General features: G+C 58.5%; 2 protein-coding genes and 1 pseudogene across 4 annotated transcripts in view; all 3 read left to right on the top strand.

Annotated features, from left to right (window-relative positions):
* DCUN1D2 (defective in cullin neddylation 1 domain containing 2) overlaps window positions 1–5218 on the top strand; it is a 35378-nt gene extending 30160 nt beyond the window's left edge. Inside the window, exon 8 of one of the 2 annotated variants that reach the window (XM_021065981.1) lies at window positions 5139–5218. The gene's annotated coding sequence lies outside the window, so the exon portion shown is untranslated. Of the gene's footprint in view, window positions 1–854; window positions 940–5138 lie in introns of those variants that run through there. The other variant, XM_021065982.1, reaches the window with a different exon arrangement.
* ADPRHL1 (ADP-ribosylhydrolase like 1) lies at window positions 855–16507 on the top strand. 2 transcript variants are annotated; one of them, XM_003357909.5, is made up of 7 exons: window positions 855–1193; window positions 5139–5303; window positions 11017–11142; window positions 12980–13120; window positions 13761–13888; window positions 15443–15575; window positions 16127–16507. In XM_003357909.5, exons 1-7 carry the CDS (start codon window positions 980–982, stop codon window positions 16282–16284), a joined length of 1065 nt encoding a protein of 354 aa, XP_003357957.2. In that variant the 5' UTR covers window positions 855–979; the 3' UTR covers window positions 16285–16507. The 2 variants fall into 2 exon arrangements, with proteins under 2 accessions (XP_003357957.2, XP_020921634.1); XM_021065975.1 differs by lacking the exon at window positions 855–1193 and adding an exon at window positions 1417–1536 and having other exon boundaries at window positions 16127–16404.
* On the top strand, window positions 5462–8020 carry LOC102160226 (annotated as a pseudogene).

Here is a 16507-nt window from a genome sequence, read left to right as displayed (position 1 = left end):
GGCCAGGGATCAAACCTGCATCCTCACAGACTCTGTGTTGCGTCCTCAACCTGCAGGACAACAGTGGGGACTCCCGGGAGTCTTCTTACATCTGGGTGTGACACTTTCCACTTGGTCTGACCTGCGACCAGGCCCCGGGGGACAAGGGGCCTGGGGACAGAGAAGGACAGCTCTCCCAATGCCTGGTTTCCAGTCAAGACCCCTGGTTTACACACAGCCCCAGCCTCAGGGCTCGGGTGACGGTTCTTTCTGTGAACCTCGGGCCTTTGAAGGTGTGACGGTCCAGGGTGGCCGGTTGTGAGGCCCAGGGCTCTGCACTCGGCTCGCACACACACCCCAAGGGCCTGTTCTCTGCGCAGCCTCTGTCGGACGCGGAGCTGGGAGACACGCGTGGTCATCGTGCTGCAGCTCAGTGTGCTTTTTGCCTTTATAACATTTTATAATCAGCAGGTTTCCTGGGAATGAATCCGTGCATGTAGTAGATGAGTCAGCCGGGCGCCCATCCAGGAGCAGGCACAGAGGCGCGGAGCGCACCGCGTGTAATTGCAATTCCAGGACAGGCGAGGCCACGGAGACAGGAAACAGATGCATGGTCTCGGGGGAGGGGGCACAGGGAGCCGGGGCGGGTCCTCGCAGGCACAGTGACACACTGGACGCAGGGCCTTCGTTGACTAGACTTAAAGCCCCGGGAGTGTGCCCTCTGATCGAGAGCACTGCACACACGCCCCACTTCAAGTCGGGCTTGGCGCCCACAGCCGGGGGCCCCTCCTGTAGGGCGCAGACGCCGGCCACGTGGCTCCCGCAGGCCTGTGAGCTGCAGGTCCAGATGGCTTTCTCATTGGTGCCACCTGCAGAGACAGAAAAGGAGTGCCTGGCATTTGGGGAGGTTCCTGACGGCGACGCGATGACCAGAGCAGAGGCCGGCCGGGCGGACTCAAGGCGAGGCCACAGAGGCTGAGCAGAGCAGCCGCCCGCCGAGATGGAGAAGTTTCGGGCAGCGATGCTGCTGGGCGCCGTGGGGGACGCCCTTGGCTACAGAAATGCCTTCATGGAGAACAGCGCCTCGGGCCCCAGGGTCCAGGAGGAGCTGCAGAAAGTGGGGGGGCTGGACCACCTGGTGCTGGCCCCCGAGAAGTGGCCAGTGAGCGACAACACCATCATGCACATGGCGACGGCCGAGGCCCTGGTCACAGGTGAGGCGCAACCTCGCTCTGGGCACGGCAGGCAGCAGGGCTTCCGCGGTGAGCACGAGCCAGGCGTGGGGTCGCTGCTGGGCTGCAACATCGCCCTGTAACCCACTAGGGTCCCCAACGAATGGGACATGCCCTCTCGGCCTCTCCGGTGACGCGGGCACTTCACTCTGTGCGCCTGCAGATTCGGTTTCCTAAACTGGAACTTCATTGGTTTGTAGGCGTTCACTCTGCCGAGCCTGTGTCCAGAGTTAAAACCAATCTGATCGCTCCCTGGGGGCCGTTTGGGATGAGGGCCTCCGATTTCACTGCAGATGGGAAGGCTGCTTCTGAATTTGCTTCAAAAGTATGTAAAATAATAAGCCCGTTTGAAACTCGGACGCGTTAACGTGCTACTGTCTGGGAATGACGTCTCCGTTCCGGGGAATTATGGTGAAAATGCCGTTGACCAAGTACGACCGCGGTCACTACGGTTTCTTAGCTGTCCTAAGAAAACGCTGTAGAGTTGGTGGGATCTGGGGGAGACAGCGCTTCTTGAACATTCTTTAAGTAGCAGGTTGACTTTAGGAAGAAGTTTTCCGTGAATTTCAGAGAAACAGCGGGTGTGTGATGGGAGGCCCACTTCTCCCCCAGTATCTGCTCTTTAAAAACCCGTGAGGGCTGTCGGCGTGCCATTGCAAAATTAGAACCTGAGCAGCCCTGGAGTCGGAGGAATTGACATTTCCCTGTGCCCCTGTCATCATCCGAGCTGGGAGCTGGTTTAGCTCTGCTGTCACTGCACAGGAACGCGACAGCGGGGGCAGAGCTCAGGCGCCACAGATAAGACAGCGTCACAGCAAACAGGCCTGACAGTCCTCCTTCTGAGTCTCACAGCTGCAAAGTGTGGATGGTGCCCGTGTGTGGGTTGCCGGGCAGATTCCTGGGTCCTGCTGCGCCCACATCTGTGCGGTGACCCCAGGGTAGCAGCTGGCCTGTCTGCGGTGGGAATGTGCCAGTTAGATCAGGCTGCGTCCTCTTGGCAGGAGTTGGGCGGAGTCCGCCCCACATGCAGGGTGTGAATTCTGAGGATGGCGGCTCAGCTGTCACACCGCCTCAGGCCTGCCAGTCACCTGGGCGCCCGTGAGGGTGTCTTCCGATGCTCTACAAGCGTGCGGGTTTTCAGCACACTCAAAATCCAAGTTGGCGTTCATTTACGATTAGTTTTCAAACAGCCCAGAGTTTTTCTTTTCTTTCTTTCCTTTTTTTTTTTTGCTTTTTAGGGCTGCACCCACAGCGTATGCAGGTTCCCAGGCTAGGGGTTGAATTGGAACTACAGCTCCGGCCATAGCCACAGCCACGCCAGATCCTTAACCCACTGAGTGAGGCCAGGGACAGAACCTGCATCCTCATGGATGCTAGTCAGATTCTTAACTAGCTGAGCCACAGCAGGAACGCCAACCTTTTTCTTTGATAGCAAATGAGCCTGTGGAAGGGGCTCTGAGCCACGTTAACAGTGATGCAGCAGACTCTGACATGGCACCGACAGTGGCCCGGGACAGTTCTAACTTCAGGCGTGGGCATCTGGTCCTCGCCCTCCCTACAAGTCGGCTCTATTGTGGCGGATTAGAGATAAAGGAACAGCGCACAGAGAGGCTGAGTTACTTGGCCAGCGCCACACAGCTGAGTGTGCTAGAGCAGGACTGGCACCGGGACAGCCTCTGGCACCTGCACTGAAGTACCATCCCACCCCGTGGGGCTAGTGGACGCGAAATATTTCAGGGGCCCTATGGACAGCACTTCACACGATTTCCAGAGACAGGCAGACTCCCCGTGGCGCTAGTTAGTACGTTGAGCCAACACTCTACGGGGCTGTGGGGGGCGGGTGCCCCTGCACCTCGGGGTGTCTCTGAAACAGGCATTGCGGACCAGAAGCAGATGCTGACCTGGGCCGTGGGGTCCAGTACCCCACAAGGTGGGCGCGTGACCAGAATACACACATCCAATCCACAGAAGGCTCCTGTGTGCCTGCCCCTGTGTCCGCCACCGGCGGCTGAGAGGGGAGCCCCCACTTCCCAGCTTCACTCCAGGAGCGGCACCCCCTGAGCCTCTGAGGCTGGCTCGGGGCAGCTGTCTGTCTGTCCAAACTGTTGTGTGCATCTGACAGTGAGCAGTGTCTGCCACCGTGGTCAAGCAGAGTGGCCACGTCGCCACTGCGACGGGGGGGGGGGGCACTGGGGGCAGCCAGCAAGTGCCTCTGGCGGCAGGAGACAGGCCTGTCCCAGGGACAAGCAGGCCAGCTCTCCAGACAGTGACATTTGCAAGGTAATGCTTTTATTGTAGTGACCGGACACTGCTATTGTGCCTTCCTTACGATGCCGGTGGCTGGGAGACTCACAGGCGGTTTCGTAAGTGGATTTGTTGGGCAGTGGAGACAGAGGAAAGCAGGTGGCGTGGCCTTGTCACCAAGTAGGGAAGCTTACAGAGCAGGGGGGGGGCGCAGGTGCAAAGCTCTGAGTTCTGAAGACTCAAACCTGAAACCAACAGGAGTTTTGTTGCTTTTAAGAAGCTTTTTCCCCTTCAAAAAGGAAGTTTTCCCAGAACAAAATGACTCGTCGTAGGGCTCTGGAAGGGCCAGGCCTATTCACTTGGGACCGAGATGGTGACAAGAAACAGCCTGGACATGCCTCCCGGCCAGCGTCCCTCAGTGTCACCCGGGGAGGGCCACCCTCCACAAGACCAGCAGACTCACTGCCCCCAACCCAGGTCTCACCACACCCCCTCCCCAACTCCCCTCGGAGGCAACGCCATGTGTGCCCAGCGACAGAGCAGTGACCAGGCCATGTGGGGACCTCCCCTGCTGAGAGGTGGGGGATGGACAGAAGGTCAGGTGGACAGGGGCCGGCGGCCGCTCTTCCCCCGGTCTGCCCGGCACTCAGAGCTCTGCTTGGCAGGCTGCTTTCCGCCGTCCGCTCTGTGCTGGGGCCCTGCTGGGAGGCAGCTTGGTTTTCAGTTGCCTTGGCTGGTCTCACGGCCCCTCCTGCCTGCTCCGAGCCTGGGGTGGGTGGTCCCCCAGAGCCAGGGAATCCACCCAGACAGGGGCAGCCCTGCTCCTTGCTGCAGCCGCAGCCTGGCCTGTGGTGCCAGCACAGATTGGACTCGAGAGCCGTCAGGCTGTTGGGCAGGCGCACCTCTGCCCTGCACATCCAGCTCTGCTCCTGTGTGACCAGGCGCCCGGGGCCCCGGGTGGAGGGTGTGCAGCCTTTGCCCACCACGCTGTGCACTCATCGAAGGGCAGAAATGCTCAGGCTTTGCTATCGAAATCCCCTTGCCAGCTCTGGCCTGAGGCAGGTCACACCTCTTCGAGCCTGGCCTGGGAGAGAACAGTGCTGGGGGGGGGGCGTGAGACCAGCCGAGCTCAGGGTCCCCATGATCTGGGGGACCCTGGGGATCTGGACCACACTCGAACCCAGAACGCCTCCCCACGTGGGGTGCAGTGGGGACTTGGCTGCGGCATTGGTGGGAGGAGAAGGGGGCTGGAGACCAGGGGCAGCCCCCCATTGCCTGGACCTGAGTCCCTAATGGCCCAGGGACAGGCTGTTTCCGGCCAGCTGGTCCTCACCGGCATCGACCGTCGGCTGTGTAAGGGCTGCAGGTTTTTCTAGAGTCTTGGGTGGAACTAGAAGCACAGGACAAACTGCAACTGAAATTAAATGAAATCCAAAGCCATTCCGGTTTCTCTGGGCAGCCAGGGATGTGCGCGACGCTCACCAAGTCCTCCTCTGGTCGCGGGGATGGTCGCTGCCGCCCCGCCCACCTGGCCGACCCCGCCCACTACTCTGGCCCCGCCCGTCGGGCTGACCCCACCCGCCACTCTGGCCCCCGCCCATCGGGCCGGCCCCGCCCATCTGCCTGAGCTCGCCCCTGCGTCTGCCCCGCCCATCGGCCTGACCGGTCCTCCCTCCTCCCCAGACTTCTGGTGCCTGGACGACCTGTACCGCGAGATGGTGAGGCGCTACGTGGACGCCCTGGAGAAGCTTCCGGAGCACCGCGCCGACCCCGCCACCATCGAGGGCTGCTCACAGCTGAAGCCAGACAACTATCTCCTGGCCTGGCACACGCCCTTCAACGACAAAGGTCAGGGACGCTTTCTGCTCCCTCCCGGTTCTGGGCACCAGTTTAGAGGACAAGGGGACACCAGCCTCCTAGCTCCTCTGTCACCATCCCTGGTTTCTTGTAGGAACACTTTCCCACTGCTTTAAGTTTGTGCCTTTAACCAGCGTATCAGGGAGCCCATGCGGCACCTGCCCCTGAGCCTCTGTGTTCACGGGGAGCTGGAGCAAGCGTCCTCGTCTCCCGCTCCAGGACTGCTGCTCCGGGGGTCTGGAGAACACGGCCCCGGAGGAAGAGAAAAGGCAGTAAGTTAGAACTGACGCAGGACAGCCTCAGTGAGCACACAAAAGAATGTGTCTTCTGTGTTCTCAAAAGTCCAATAAAGACACGTGGGTATAAAAAACACCTAAATCACATTTCTGCAGAAAAACACCACACTGTCTGGGATTAAAAATTCACTATGAGATTAACATTTCCAGAAAAGATTAGCGAGTTGGAAGGCACAGCAATAGGAACGATCCGAAACAGGACCTCAGAGAAAAAAGAACCCAAAATATGGAAAGGTCACCAGGGAGCCAGGGGGCCAGGTCAGAGCAGCAGCAGCCCTGCAGCCGGAGTTCTGAAAAGAGGGGCACAAAAAAGACGTCAAGTGACCAGCAGGTTAGCTGGTTATTTAGGCCTCTAAAAGGTAGCTGGCAGTTCCCATGGTGGCTCAGTGGTTAACGAATCCGACTAGGAACCATGAGGTTGCAAGTTCGATCCCTGGCCTCGCTCAGTGGGTTAAGGATCCGGCATCACCATGAGCTGTGGTGTAGGTCGCAGACGCGGCTTGGATCTGGCATGGCTGTGGCTCTGGCGTAGGCCGGCACCTGGCCTGGGAACCTCCATATGCTCCAGGTGCGGCCCTAAAAAGATAAAAAAAAAAGACAAAAAAAAAAAAAAAAGATAGCTGGCATTAAAAGTAACGCCCAGTTTATCGAGAACGTAGAAGCAAATGCCTGATGCCAGCAGGGGGTGGGGTGGGAGCAGAAGGGTCTCAACCGAGCCTCGAAGCGGGTCAGTGTCCCATGACAGGGAACCCAGAGCAGCTGCTCTGACGCCTGGGCCAGCAAGGTGTAGATGGAACCGTTTTAGCGGTACTCGCTGGGGACCAGCCCTCAGCCCAGAGGCTGCTTCCCCCCCTGGAGACGCCACCTCACTGTGGGTGCCGTGAGCGCCTTGTCCAGCACGGCGTCTGCCCGGGGAGGGAGCCCCCAGAGAACCACGCAACGCTCCCTGTGGGACCGCTGGGCTTGGCGGGAGTGCAGAAGGCGCGGGGCTGGGCTCTGCAGGCCCCTCCTGCTGGGCACCGTTAGGGTCCTCGCTGTCCTCCACCCCGAGATGGGTCGCGGGCCGTCCTGCTCAGTGACAGGCCGTCCACAAACGGCAGGAAAGAGCCATGGGTACAAATGGGACACGTAGAAAACCCGTAACGAGATGACCCACTTGAACCTTATCAGTCATCGCAGCAGCTGGACGTCTGAGGACCCAAAGAAAAGGCAGAGGCGGATCTGGATGGGAAGCAGGTCCCGGCCCTGTGCTGCTTGTGAGAAACGCATCTCAGGGGCTCCTGCTGCGGCACAACGGAGCACTGGGATGCAGGTTTGATCCCTGGCACAGTGGGTTAAGGATCCCGTGTGGCTGAAGCTGCATCTGTGACTTGGATCTGAGCCCTGGCCCAGGAACTCCATATGCTGTGGGGGCGGCAAGAAAGAGAGAAGAGAAGAGGAAAGGAAGGAAGGAAGGAAGGAGGGAGACGTCGTAAATACAAAGACGGGGTTCCCTTCACGGCTCAGTGGTTACGAACCCGACGAGGGTCCACGAGGATGCGGGTTCAGGCCCCGCCTCCAGTGTTGCTCACCCGGGTACATCCTGGAGGATTCTGTCTCGGACCCGCAGAGCCAGAACATCAGCCACGCCCGGCTGGTGGTGGTGGAGGAAGGATGTGTTCACCGCCTGAATCTGATGACAGCGGCTGGACTGACATCCGCCGGGAAGCCGGGCGCTCCTCGAGCTTATTTGGTGTCTCCAGAGCTGTGCAGGATTCGGTCTCGCCCGGTTCAAAAGTGAGGTCACCAAGACCATGCAGGGTTTTGAATGCCTCTTGGCCAAGCGGCAAAGCGAGGCCGCTCCCCAAACCCTTGTTGAAACAGCCGAGGAGGCTAAGGAAGAGGCCAGGGAGACTCGGTGGCAGTTGCGGAGAAGGCCAGGGACCCAGCCAGCAAGGCAGCCACCAGGCAGCAGCAGCAGCAGCCCAGGCCCTGGGGCGGCCCCACAGCAGACCACCTGCTCCCGTCCCCGTGCCCTCTCCCCCTCGTACTTATTAAAAGTCAACTTCCAGCCCTGTCTCCTGTTCGGGTGACGTCCTGTCTCCCGTTCGGGCTGGGGGTGGCGTCCTGTTTGGCATCTCCAGCACACCCAGCTGGTTACCCATAGCTGAGCCGGGCCTCCTTATTCCCGCCTCAAGTGGCTGACGACAGAGGTGCAGGGACGGGGCCCATGGTCATGGTGTCCAGGTGAGGTGATCGTAAATGCTAGACTGTCAGCTCCGTGAGGGCAGGACCTTCGTTTTATTTTCTGTTGTGTCCCGCGAACCTGGAACGAAATCTAGCACATAACAGGCATTCAATAATACCTGTGGAATTAAAAAAAAAAAAAATCCCTGGCCTTGCTCAGTGGGTTAAGCATCTGGTGTTGCTGTGGCTGTGGTGTAGGCCAGCAGCTGCAGCTCTGATTGCCCCTAGCCTGGGAACTTCCATATGCCTCGGGTGCGGCGCTTAAAAGAAATAAAATAAAATAAAATAAAAACAAAGACAAATAGGTTAAATAGGAAAAGACATATCATATAACCCTGATCAGTGGAAAGCTGGAGTGACTCTATTCAAATAAACAGACAGTGAAGAATATTGCCAGGGAAAGTGACAAAATTCGTTGTGACAAATGCATCCTTTCATTGGGAGGAATAATAAAAGTGTATGTAAGAAACCCTCAAAATATATGACGCGATGGGGAGTTCCCGTCGTGGCGCAGTGGTTAACGAATCCGACTAGGAACCATGAGGTTGCGGGTTCGATCCCTGCCCTTGCTCAGTGGGTTAACGATCCGGCGTTGCCGTGAGCTGTGGTGTAGGTTGCAGACGCGGCTCGGATCCCGAGTTGCTGTGGCCCTGGCGTAGGCCGGTGGCTACAGCTCCGACTGGACCCCTAGCCTGGGAACCTCCATATGCCGCGGGAGCGGCCCAAAGAAATAGCAAAAAGACAAAAATAAATAAATAAATAAAATATATGACGCGAAACTGATAGAGCTGCGTCAAGAAGCAGATAAAGGCACGTTCTGGAGATCTCAGGACTAAGGCCTCAGACTAATGGCCTCGTTTTCACCACAAGAAACCAGAAAAGGGAAAGCGGATGGAACCCAAAGGAAAGAGGAGAAAAAAGGAAAACGTGAAAATCAATAACAGAAACGGGAAAACCACAGAGAAAATCAACAAAAGAAAAAGCTGTTTGTTTCAGAAGAAAAAAAAAATCGATAATCCTCCAGGTGACATGATCAAGAAGAGAAGAGGAACCCACAAATGCCAGCACCAACGGTGAGAGGGCGACGTCCCTGCAGACGCTCCTGAGCCCAGAGGAAGGTGAAGGGATATTGTTAAAACTCTTATGCCGGGAGCTCCCGTGGCAGCTCAGCTGACGTGAACCCGACTAGGATCCATGAGGATGTGGGTTTGATCCCTGGCCTTGCTCCGTGGGTCGGGGATCGGCGTTGCCGTGAGCTGGGGTGTCCATCACGGAGGCAGCTCGGATCCCGTGTTGCTGTGACTGTGGCGGAGGCCGGCGGCTACCGCTCCCGTTCGACCCCTGGCCTGGGAACGTCCACAGGCCGAAGGCGTGGCCCTAAAAAGCAAAACGTTTTTTAAAAAAGTGATAAGCCAACAAAGGTAGCATCTTAGATGAAGTAGAAAAACTCCCTGAAAGATATAAACCACCAAAGGTCCCTCGAGACTAAACAGGTCCCCGTTAGCGAGACATCTGAGAAGGAATTTACGAGGAAACACCCCGGGGCCAGGTGGAACCCTGGGGTCTACGAACAGCCAACGAAGCAGGAGCCCCAGTGTCCACAGCCCCCCCCCCAGGCGCTCAAGGGGGAGGAACACATCCCAGATGCGCTCTTCTGCCTCAGAGGACCTGCCAAGAGGACGAAACGGCCACACAGGAGACAGGATTGCAAAGCATGCATCTGATAAAGGGTTTGAGTCCAGAGTGTCTAGAGAACTCTTAAAACAGCAATGAAAAGGTATGCAACTCAATACAAAAATGGGAAACTATTTAAAGAAGCACGTCACCAAGGACAGGTGTAGGGCCAACCCACCCCACTGGTGGCTGCGCTGCGGGAGGAGCCCCAGGGTGAGACGCTGCACCTGACAGCAGCCGAGCCCCACAACGCGGTCCCGGGGGCGCTGCCGGCGGGGGTTCGGCAGTGCACCCACCTGGGAAACAGCTCCTCCTACTTTCCGCCCCAAGGAGTCTGCCCGGGAGAAGAGGCGGCATCTGTCCGCACGAGGTTTGGCTCTGGGGGTTCCCAGCATCTTTCTGGGCCCCGCCTCCAAACTGGAGACAGGCCAAGTGCCCATCAGCAGGAAACAGATAAACCAGCTGCCATCCCTCCGTCCAGACGGTGGAGTCCAGCTGCCCCCTGTGTCCACACATGACGCAGGAGTGGCTCTCAAGACAGTCGTGCTAAGTGAACGAAGCCAGGCAGGAAAGAGTAGCTTCTGTGTGAATCCCAGGAAATGCACATGAATCTGCAGGTGGTGGGCAGGGCAGAAGGCGCACAAGAAAACCTGGGCATGTTGGATAAACAACCTGTATTTAGCTGCTGGTGTACGTGACAAGACCAGCATTCTTTAAACATGAATAGCTGGGAGTTCTTGTCGTGGCGCAGCAAAAAGGAATCTGACTAGGAACCATGAGGACACAGGTTCGATCCCTGGCCTCACTCAGTGGGTGAAGTATCCGGCGTTGCTGTGAGCTGTGGTGTAGGTCGAAGACACTGCTCGGATCTGGCGTTGCTGTGGCTGTGGTGTAGGTGGGTGGCTACAGCTCCGATTCAACCCCTAGCCCGGGAACCTCCATAGGCCACAGGTGTGGCCCTAAAAAGACAAATAAATAAATAAGAATAGCTGATTGTATGTCAATTATAACCCAGTGAAGCCGTTTTTGAAAAGAGGGAGTCAGCGTGATGGGAAGTGTGCTGTGCGCACACCTACTGGGCCGGGCACACTGCAAGCATCTCCCCACACCACCAAAAATTCCTTCTAGGGAGTTCCTGCTATGGCACAGCAGGTTAAGGATCTGGCGTTGTCTCTGGCAGCTCAGGTCACAGCTGCAGCTCAGATTCGGTCTCTGGCCCAGGAACTTTCACGGGCCATGGTGGGGCCAAAGAAATTCATTTTAAGGGCTGCATATATTCCGACGTATGCTTGCTTTGCAATTTCTGGCATCTCTTTTCTTTGTCAGGAAGGTGGGCCGTTTCCCCATTTTTGACTCATTTAAATGACAGTAGGATAAACATAATATTTAATAAATAGAAAGTTATTACATACGTTTTTGTACATTTTCATACTGCTCATGAAAGCCGGCTTGCCAGAGGCAGAATTATTGGTGGCAAAGTCTTAATGCAGCTTCCACGACCCGCATAGGCTCGGGGTTTGGCGCTGCCACCAAGGCGATGTGTGTGGGCATGCGGTACTGGAAGCCAGAGCGGCTGGGGACGCTGGTGGAGGTCAGCGTGGAGTGTGGCCGGATGACTCACAACCACCCCACGGGTAAGACGGGTTCGAGCCACCGCAGCCGGCTCTGGTCTGCTTGTTGTCCGCAGGTGGGGTTCTTTGACCTTCAGTTCTGCTTAAGTCCTGCTTTGGAGCTGAAGGCAGGCTGGTGGGGAGGGTGGGGACGTGGGACAGGACAGGGGGCTCCTGGGTTCAGTATCCACCACGTCAGAATAAAAGACAAGGAACAGCAGGGTTTCTGAACGAGGCTGGGATCTGGGCTGCATCCCGGGAACCGGCGTTTCTGTCATATCGTCCGGCAGGGAGGCAGCACGCGGCCAGGTCCCTGCCCAGCCTCTGTCCCCTCCCTGTAGCAGGATGTTGTGGCCACTGGAGCCCCCGCTGCTCCTGGGTGAGGACGGAGCTCGTAGGATGGTAAAACCCCTGGGCTGCACGCAGCGCCCGGGGCCCGGAGGGAGGGCCGCAGGCTGGCAGTTCCCCAGCACCCACCTGTGGGACCGCCAGGGAGGCAGCCAGCTCCGAAATTAAGGAAAAGGTCTCCCCTCGTGGGCTCAGCAGGTTAAGGATGAGGCACTATTACTGCTGTGGCTCGGGTCACTGCTGTGGCTCGGGTTCGATTCCTGGACAAGGAACTTCTGCATGCTGAAGGAACAGCCAAAAAAAGGAAATAAATAGAAATAAAAATACTTTAAAAAAAAGAAAAGAAAAAAGAAGATTATCGGAAGCTCTCATGACCCACCTTCATCCCGGCAGGGCAGTGACGTGCTCTCCCTGGGCCGGGAGGTTGAGGCTCCCAGCTGCTCTCCCTGACCAGGCTCCTTTCAAGGTCACCTGCAGCGTCCAGGGTTACTGGTGTCCCCCACTGAGCTGCAAGAGCTGCCCTGTGCCCTCTGAGAAGCACCCCTACTGGGGTGTGAGCCATGGCCTCGGGCACAATGGTGCCCAAGCCATGGATGTGGCAAACTTGCTGATGAGTCCACTGCAGGTGCCACGTCTAAGCCACAGCCCACAGATGAGTCTGTTAGACTTTTAAGTTTAAGAGGAAGTTCACGTAATTTGGCCCGGGGGCCGGAGAGGCATCTGCGAAGGGGCACAGGAGCAGGCCTCCCCAGAAGCCGCTGGGGAAGTGAAGGTTACTTCCCCAGAAGCAAATGGGAAGCAGGAGGGGGTTGAGCATCCGGAGACGATGCCACGAGCACAGGAGTCTGGGTGGAGAATTTAAAGGTCTGAAACAGTGCTAATTTATCGCCCACTCGTACGAAGATGCAGTTCACCGTTTGAGGGCCGGCTAGCGTGTGCCTTTCCGGGATGACGACTGGGCTCCACAGCTAAGATCAGGAAGCGCATTTTAGTTACTGACTTCCTTGGCCGTGGTGTGCGGCGGCTTGATGTGGCTCTCAGTTCCCAGGCCGGGGGTTGAACCCGAGTCACAGCAGTGAAGGCTCTAGACCACCAGGAGCTTCCCCCAGAAAGTACATTTTAACATCACGCCCCTTCTCAGGTTTCGAATCATTTTTATTACCTGCACAGCATCGCCCCAGACTGTGGAGCTGAAACAGCCCATGATGGGGGGTGGCGTGGGGGTCAGGATGACAGCGGGACCCTGGGTGTGAGAACGGGACGCCCCTCCCTGCCCTAGAAACGGTCACAGCCCGCGCCTCCCCAGGGCGGCCCAGCCCCTGCAGTGCTCACGGGGGCAGCCTGGCAGCGCTCGCCTGGGTGCGGAACTGCGTGTCCCACCGCAGCCCTTAAAAGGTGGGTATTGCCCCCCCACCCCAAACAATGGAAACTTGAGAAGTCACCCAGGGTCTTGTGGCAGGGACCACACCTGGCAAGGGTGTGACAGTGCCCCCCTGACCCTCTCTCACCCCAGGCTTCCTAGGGTCACTGTGCACGGCCCTGTTTGCCTCCTACGCCATCCAGGGAAAGCGGCTGGAGCAGTGGGGGCGAGACATGCTGAGGGCAGTCCCGCTGGCCGAGGACTACTGCAAGAAGACCATCCGGCACCTGGCAGGTGAGCCCCTCTGGCACCTGCTCTGGCGGTCCCCTCCCCGACGCAGAGCAGATCTGGACAGACCGGCTCGGGGGAGGCCCGTCCTCTGCCCTCGGTGAAACAGGAGCCTGCTGCGGGACCGCGGGACAGGCCGACCCCATGGAGGAGGCCCGAGGGCGGGCCCAGGCATGCCCGGGACCCCCACCGGGTCCTCCAGACGCAGGTGCCCACCCCGTCACCCATGAGCTGGTATAGCTGCTGCTCCAGACTTTCTGAGACAATGTCTCCTCAAGCAACTCCAAAAAATGGCTTCAGTGCCTCTGGGACTTGGGTCTCCAGCTGTGAAGTAGGGTAACGAACGCCCTCTCCTGACCTTGCAGGCACAGTGTGGAGTGAATAAAAACACACAAGATCAGAGTTTTCAGGAAAATCCACCTCAGTTCAGCGCGTCACTAATTCTGAGCTGTCTCCCTTGCCAGTTTCAAAGTAGCTGCGAATCTGAGCACGTGCCAATTTCTGGAGCAATCGCTAAGGCGGCGTGCCAGGTTCTACTCACCCCAAGTGGGTGGGGGGCGCTGGCTCTGCTCTGTCCCTCCCGCCTGTGCTCACGGCACCCAGCCGGACGGCCACCACAGCCTGCCCACCTGCTGTTTGCGTTTAGAGTACCAGGAGCACTGGTTTTACTTCGAAGCGAAGTGGCAGTTTTACTTGGAGGAAAGAAAAATCAGTGAGGACTCGGAGAGTGGGGCCACCTTCCCCGACCACTATGACGCAGAGGAGAGGGACAAGGTGAGCTCTCGCCATGTCTGGGGCAGAGGGGGCGGGGGCGCTGTCCAGGGCCCCACGCCGAGCAGCCGCCCGGGGACCCCCGTCCGTGGGAACCCCACAGTAGAGAAAGGCTGAAGGAGCAGCCGCACATGGGGGACCATGGACAACTTCGTTTTTCTCTTTTCATTTTCTCTGGTTATAAGCATGGTTTGTGCTAGAAAAATTGAAAATGCCATCGTTAAAAAGTCCATCTCACTTCATCTCTTCTAGGGGCTGAGATATAAGGTTGCATAGGATGAACAAGTCTGTGCAAACCACTGGCATTCCCCATGCTGTGAAAACCCCTAAGTGCCTGAAATCATTCTGGTCATGTTTGGTAGCACAAAAGAAAACCCTGGGAGTTCCCGTCGTGGCGCAGTGGTTAACGAATCCGACTAGGAACCATGAGGTTGCGGGTTCGATCCCTGCCTTGCTCAGTGGGTTAACGATCCGGCATTGCCGTGAGCTGTGGTGTAGGTTGCAGACGCGGCTCGGATCCCGCGTTGCTGTGGCTCTGGCGTAGGCCGGTGGCTACAGCTCCGATTGGACCCCTAGCCTGGGAACCTCCGTATGCCGCGGGAGCGGCCCAAGAAATAGCAACAACAACAACAACAAAAAGACAAAAAAAAAAAAAAAAAAAAAAAAGAAAACCCTGAGTAACTGTGGCTTAACCAAGGTAGAAGTTTATTATCCCCATGTCAAGGGAATCCTGAACTGAGTCACATATCCTTTGCGGCAAGGAGCTGAAGATCCTTCTATCTGGCTGCTCTGCTGTTCTGAGAGCATGCCTCATAGTCCAGACTGGCTGCTTCAGCTCCAGCCAGCACGTCTGCATTCCAGGTGTTGGGAAGGCGCAGGGGGAGAGGAAGGGCCCACCCTTCCCTTCTCAGCTGCTTCCTATTACCCTTTTGTTTCCCTCTCACGGGGCTCCCCAGCACAGTGCAAAACCCCAGTTCTTCCAGTGGAGACGCTGTTGCCCCAAACCAGCACTGACTCTGTTGCTGAGGCGCAGAAGTGTGGCCTGCCTGCACCCACCTCCCTGGCTCCTGTCTGGCCCTGGCCCCTCTCACAGACCCACAGGGACCCCTCTGAGCCACCAGCTGCCTGAGCCACTGTTGCCCCTGCCCTGCGGCCTGTGGAGTCCCGCAGCCCTGACCACACCCGGCACCCCTGCCGGGCCTTGCTTGCCCCTTTGCCCTCCCAGCCCACATGTCACGCAGTGGCTCCTGGCTGTGTCATCACAGCAGCCCTGTCACAGGCCCCTTGGCCGGCTCTGCTTCTGTCATGGATTCCGCTGCCTGGCAGCTGGCACGTTTGTTTATCTGCAGGAGGGCAGGGCTGTGAGGGCCACAGGAGAGCGTCTTTCCTGCTCACTGTCCCTCCACAGCCCTGGGGCAATGCCCGGCACACAGGGGACGTCAAGTGGGCGCCCGGCGAGCAAGCCGATGGCAGGCCCCTGGCTGAAGTCAGAGCGAGTGTGCCAGTGCCCCTGGCGTGGTTCCGGGGCCGGGCCCTGACCCATGGCTCTTTCTCCAGACCTACAGGAAGTGGAGCTCAGAAGGCCGAGGGGGGCGGCGAGGCCACGATGCTCCCATGATCGCCTACGACGCCCTCTTGGGAGCCAAGGGCAGCTGGGCGGAGCTCTGCCAGCGTGCCATGTTCCACGGAGGTGAGATGCCTTTCTGAGGCCCTGGGCTCGCAGGCTGCCAGAGCCCTTCTCATCCAGACAGACGCAGGCAGCCTGTTTGGGCTGTGCTGTCGGGTCGGGCCGTGGCGCCCCTAGGTCCCATGCTGGCGCCTCGCTTCTCCACCCAGTGCTACTTCTCCTTCGAGCGGCGCGACATAAGGGGCTTCCAGGCAGGCACCCCGCTGGCACGGGCTCCCCACCAGCCCTGCTGGGACCTCCTGGTGCCCAGATGGTGGGGACATGGCACTCTCCAGGACAGGAGGAGCAGAGAAGGGCAGCGGGACCTGGGGCGGCAGAGGGAGGGGTGGCATCAGAGGAGGGCACCCAGACCGCAGCTGAGTGGGAGGGAGGGCAGCGCAGGGCCGAGGAGCCCTCGGGCCGGGAGCTGTGGGAGGGGAGCCTGCACGGGCGTCAGGCTGGGGCCTGTCACCGGCTCTGGCTGAGCGGCCCTGCCCGGGGGAGGCTGAGCCGGGAGCCCAGGGCTGCGGGCACAGGGGCGCTGGGAGCTCCCTATGGGCCTTGCTTCCTTCCAGGTGAGAGCGGGGCCTCAGGGGCCATCGCGGGCTGCCTGTTCGGGCTGCTGCATGGGCTGGACGCCGTCCCCGCGGGCCTGTACCGGGAGCTGGAGCACAAGGAGCAGCTGGGCCGCCTGGGCGAGACTCTGCACCGCCTGTCCTCGGAGGAGAAGTAAAGTGCTTCCCCGCAGGCCTGGCCCCGGCTCGGGGGCCACACGCAGCTCGCAGGACACGTTACCGTTGCCTCCCAACCACTGAACCCTAACTGCTGCATAAAATACATTGTTTGTCCTACGAGCACGTTCTCCTGTCCCGGCCCAGGCCTGGTGCCGTGCTGGCGTCTGGATTTGACGGCCTCAAACCTCCAAATACACTGCTCACCAAGAGTCTCTTGGACAA

Source organism: Sus scrofa, chromosome 11 (assembly GCF_000003025.6).
Source record: "Sus scrofa isolate TJ Tabasco breed Duroc chromosome 11, Sscrofa11.1, whole genome shotgun sequence".
NCBI classification, from domain to species: domain Eukaryota; kingdom Metazoa; phylum Chordata; class Mammalia; order Artiodactyla; family Suidae; genus Sus; species Sus scrofa.
Note: the sequence above shows the minus strand (reverse complement) of the source record. Positions and strands in the feature narration are given on the sequence as shown.